We start from the raw sequence: 4,518 nt of genomic DNA, 5'->3' as shown, positions 1-4,518 counted from the left end.
TGCTGCTACAGTGAAAGATGTCATGAAAGTTATTAAAACAAAATGCAATGTCATCAATATTGCACCAGTAAAGGAAGTGGTCAGTTTCTACAGCATAACAGAAGCTAAGCCATTGATATCTGATTATAGTACAACACTTGATGAGTTTTGTCACAAACTAAAGCTTCAATTCTTGCTTGATAAGAAGCTTTCAATAAGCGATTTTCTCATTTGTGAAACAATTGAGTTTGTTCTAGACTGGGATCCTGCTGAGCACTTATTGAATGATATTCGCCGTTTAATGGAGAAAGCATTTCAAGGATTGAGCAGAAGGATCATAGTCAAAAGCATGCATAAAGGGAACTCCATCATTATCATTTGTGGTGCTCCTACTCATCTAATGAATGCTTTGCAATTGAGGGCTCGTGATAATCTTACTGTGCTGCAAGAAAAATTTGCTTTGATGAGATTGAAAATAGGACACTGTACTGTTTATGATAGAACCATCAGAAACAAAGTATATACCAACAAACAAATTATTATAAAACTTTATATGAATTTATTAGGAACTAAAGTCTGTTGCAGAGGGAATTAAATTGTGTGAAGGAGAATTAGAGAAGCTGAATCTATACCACAATGACAAAAAAGGTACATGTATGAGATGAATTATTTTGCTTATACAATCAAATCAATGTATGTATGTACAGGTCTCCTTGATGATCAAGAATCGCAACTTATACCTTTAAAAGAGAAACAAGGTAGGGACTGAAATTAGTCACATCAATTAGACAATTACATTATTGATTTTAATAATTTTAGAATTCATCAATAGTAGCAAGCAGGCATCAGGTATTGCATAAATTTATTATTTATTATCATATTATTGCATTATCAACTTGTAATCATATAAAGGTTCTAAAACTAAAGTCAAAGAAATGGAAAGAGAAAAGGCTGCAAATACAAAAAAGCGAATGTTATTAGGAGAAACTGAACATTTACAATCTACTCTAAGGATCAGAATAAGTATATACATTCCTTATTACCTTCTAATGACATGATACATGTTTAATAATAACATAATACATATGTTTTGTTGATACATGTGCTTTAAAACAGGTCGAAAGGAAGTACTACAAGACAATAAAAAGAAAATTGGGGAACTACAGGAAAGTATATCATCTATTAGTGTAAAATTGTTGGAAATGCAAACTTCTTACAGTAAGTATATCTATATTAGTATTCTAATCAGACATCAATAGATAAAAAAATAAAATCCACACAGACATTGCTATCACCCAATGGATCTATCTGTGAAGCTCAAGTTGATTATAGTGACCCAGTTATTTCATTCAAAAAGGGTGAACTACTTCAGTTAAGTACAAATGGACATGAGGTACAATCACTGGAGACTGGACAGAAGAGTGCTGTTCCAATGATATACATTGGATACTCAAGAGTAGAATTACTTTACTTGTTTCAGTTTGCAGTCATAAAGGAAGGATTATCACTTCTACCTGCTCTCCTTGATGATGATGAAAAAGCAGAATATTTTATACTAAAAATTGCTAAAGATCCTACTCTACTACAATCATTGAGGGAATTGATCACAAAGGATAAATGTAAATAAACATGTATGGTATGTGCTTGTTTAATAAAACTTGTTCTATATACAGTATTTGTGGCTAGTTATAATTTTGAAGCACAAACCTCAAATAACTTAACTTTAAAGAAAGGTTTGGCAACAATAAAGAAATGATTATTACATAATAATGTACTTTTATAGGAGAAGTTCTTGAAGTTGTTACATATTATGAAGATAGTGATTGGTGGTATATGCATTCACTTCATACAGACAATAAAGGATATGTACCAATTAATTATATAACACCGATTGAAGGAGAATACTCACCAATGAAATACATCTACTATCATACAGTGAGTCGTGCTGAAGCAGAGAAGAGACTGAGTCAAGCAGACACTCAAGCAGGTACTTTCCTAATTAGAGATAGTGAAAGCAATCCTGGACAGCATTATTCCCTTTCACTTAATGGTGGTGAAGTCACTATCAGGCACTACCGTATATCCATTGAGAATAATAAGTATTATATACACCCTCGTGTCAAGTTTGACTCACTCAATGACCTGGTACATCACTACATGATGAAAGCTGATGGTCTGATCTGCTCACTAACAGTTCCTATACCCAAACAAAGAAACATACCCATTGCAATGAATAAAGAGTGGGAACTTAATAAGTCCCATATTAAGTTTTCAGACATCAGTGTAGGAAGGTTTGGAGAGACATGGGTGGGTTTTTGTAAAGGTAAAGGGCCAGTTATGATTAAAACAAATATAGCAACAGATATTACACAAGAAACATTTCTTGACAAAGCCATTATACTGGTAAAACTTCATCATAAGAACATCATCAGTCTATATGGTGTTTGTACTGAAAGCTATCCTTTTTATATTGTAACAGAGCCAATCAATAGAAACCTCAAAGGTTACCTAACTAAAAATAATCCTACACCAGCAGAGTTGGTAGATATTGCTATTCAAGTTACTGATGGTATGATGTATCTAGCAGAGCAAGATTACATTCATTGTGATCTAAGAGCAGAGAATATACTATTAGGATATACTAACACTGTCAAGGTAGCAAACTTTCATCTTGCTCAACACCTCAATGGCAATAAATACTGGACTGTTGAGAAAGGAACTGATCTAGCTATAAGATGGACAGCACCTGAAGGATATACTTTAAAGCGACTGAGTATTAAATCTGATGTTTGGTCATTTGGTATATTACTATGGGAACTGGGTACCAAAAGAAAGGAACCGTATCCTGGCATGACTAATGGGACAGTAAAGGAGGCAGTATCAAAAGGTTATCATATGCCCATACCCCGAGATTGTCCTAAACCATTTAAACAACTTATGATAAACTGCTGGAAATATAAAGATGATGAAAGGCCAAGCTTTAAAAATGTTTTTGATGTACTTATCAAATACTCATAATACTTAATATTACATATTTTACATGAATTTTTACAACCTGGGGTTGTCATTCCTATTTTATCTACCTTAAAACAATCTCTGCTTATACACAATGTCTTTGTTTTTTAAATAATAATTTTAAAGTGAAAACGACAGGTCAACATGTAGCATGCAAAGTACTGAAAATAGGTGACAGGCACAAAGGCATGTATATAGGTACATGTATATTGCACATGTATTTCTAATCCCTTATTCCCTCCCTCCCTATAACATACGTGACTCAATGAGATGGTTTTATCATTGACTCCATTGAGGTTTCCCTTCTTAGGACCAAACAATCTCCTCCAATGATAATGATAAGTAACACCTGGTGATGAATCAGGCCATGTACTGGAGAATATCTTAATATGATCAGTTGGTAGTGTAATAACTGGATGTTTATTAGCAACTGCTATTGTATGGACTGTAGAAAGAGAGAGGAGAGATGGAGAGAATATTAAAGGAGAATAGGAGAGAGTGGGTACATATGGGAAAAAGGAAATAAGAAATAGAAGGTAGATTAATAATCACTAGGAAGTTATTCTTTAAAAGTTAATGAATAAACAAACAAAATGCATGTGTACATTTTTTAATGGTAAATGTTTTTTATGGAAAAAGACAGACAGTACATACACCATTCAAAATAACTGAACTGATAAATGATGGTACATACACTTTGCATTTGAAGAAATTGGCAAAATACTGTCAAGATGATCTCTTTCTCCTCATCATAGTCCACTGTAATTTATCAAAACTGACTTTAAAAATTGTGACATTTTCTGATACATATCAATACCATCAGCATATGCAATAAATGATGGCTCATCTCTTATCAAATATTTCATTATTAGATGAGTGATAGTAATCATGTAAAAATTAAAAATAATTATTATTATTGCAATAATTGAGTTTAATAATAATAATAATGATTATTATTATTATTATTATTAAGCAGAAAATTAATTTAAAAATCAAATATGAATAATAATGATGACAGTGAAAAAATGATTAGTTATTATTAAATTGCTTAACTATTAATTATGTAGTTATATTAATACTTGGGAGGAGTGGCTGCAGTTACGATACATTATTCAAAGTCTTCTTTGATCTTCCGGAAGATTCCGTCAGGTTATTTTTAACCCTGTTACTATTAATAGGTTGATTAATCAGTGCCTGCTTCTCACTCTTCCCTCCTCCTCCTCCTCCTCCTCCTTTCTTCTTTGATTCAAACAATATCTCTTCCTCTGTCTCAGTCTCACTCACTATCAGACTGCTTTTATCTGCAATGGACACATGAGACAGTCATGTGATAGTCATGTGATATGGTAAACTGGTAATGTTCTTATTACCTTTAGCAAACATTCTTGATTGAACTCCTTCTTCTCTGTTGTGATCCAAGATGGCGTATTTTACTCTTCTTCTACGAGAGTTCCTTCTCCTGTTCACAATAAAAATTAATGAATCAAAATCAGCTCAATCTTTTCTAAACACTATAAAGATATC

The 4,518-nt window shown here is 32.6% G+C and overlaps 1 protein-coding gene and 1 long non-coding RNA gene across 2 annotated transcripts; one reads left to right on the top strand and one right to left on the bottom strand.

The window, feature by feature from the left end:
* The first annotated feature begins 22 nt into the window (after positions 1 to 22).
* On the top strand, positions 23 to 2,997 carry LOC100638702 (tyrosine-protein kinase STK-like). The gene is made up of 9 exons (XM_020006445.1): positions 23 to 496; positions 546 to 627; positions 687 to 737; positions 799 to 828; positions 892 to 1,002; positions 1,096 to 1,197; positions 1,239 to 1,598; positions 1,653 to 1,712; positions 1,763 to 2,997. Exons 1-9 carry the CDS (start codon positions 23 to 25, stop codon positions 2,995 to 2,997), a joined length of 2,505 nt encoding a protein of 834 aa, XP_019862004.1.
* Positions 2,998 to 4,234: 1,237 nt separating this feature from the next.
* Positions 4,235 to 4,459, bottom strand: LOC109590545 (uncharacterized). The gene is made up of 2 exons (XR_002189371.1): positions 4,365 to 4,459; positions 4,235 to 4,295 (listed from the first exon to the last, which is right to left on the bottom strand). It is a non-coding gene; the product is annotated as an uncharacterized LOC109590545 (long non-coding RNA).
* Positions 4,460 to 4,518: the final 59 nt, after the last annotated feature.

Source organism: Amphimedon queenslandica, unplaced genomic scaffold (genome assembly GCF_000090795.2).
Source record: "Amphimedon queenslandica unplaced genomic scaffold, v1.1 AMPQUscaffold_9874_Cont17896, whole genome shotgun sequence".
NCBI classification, from domain to species: Eukaryota; Metazoa; Porifera; class Demospongiae; order Haplosclerida; family Niphatidae; genus Amphimedon; species Amphimedon queenslandica.
This window is presented reverse-complemented; position numbering and strand designations above follow the sequence as displayed.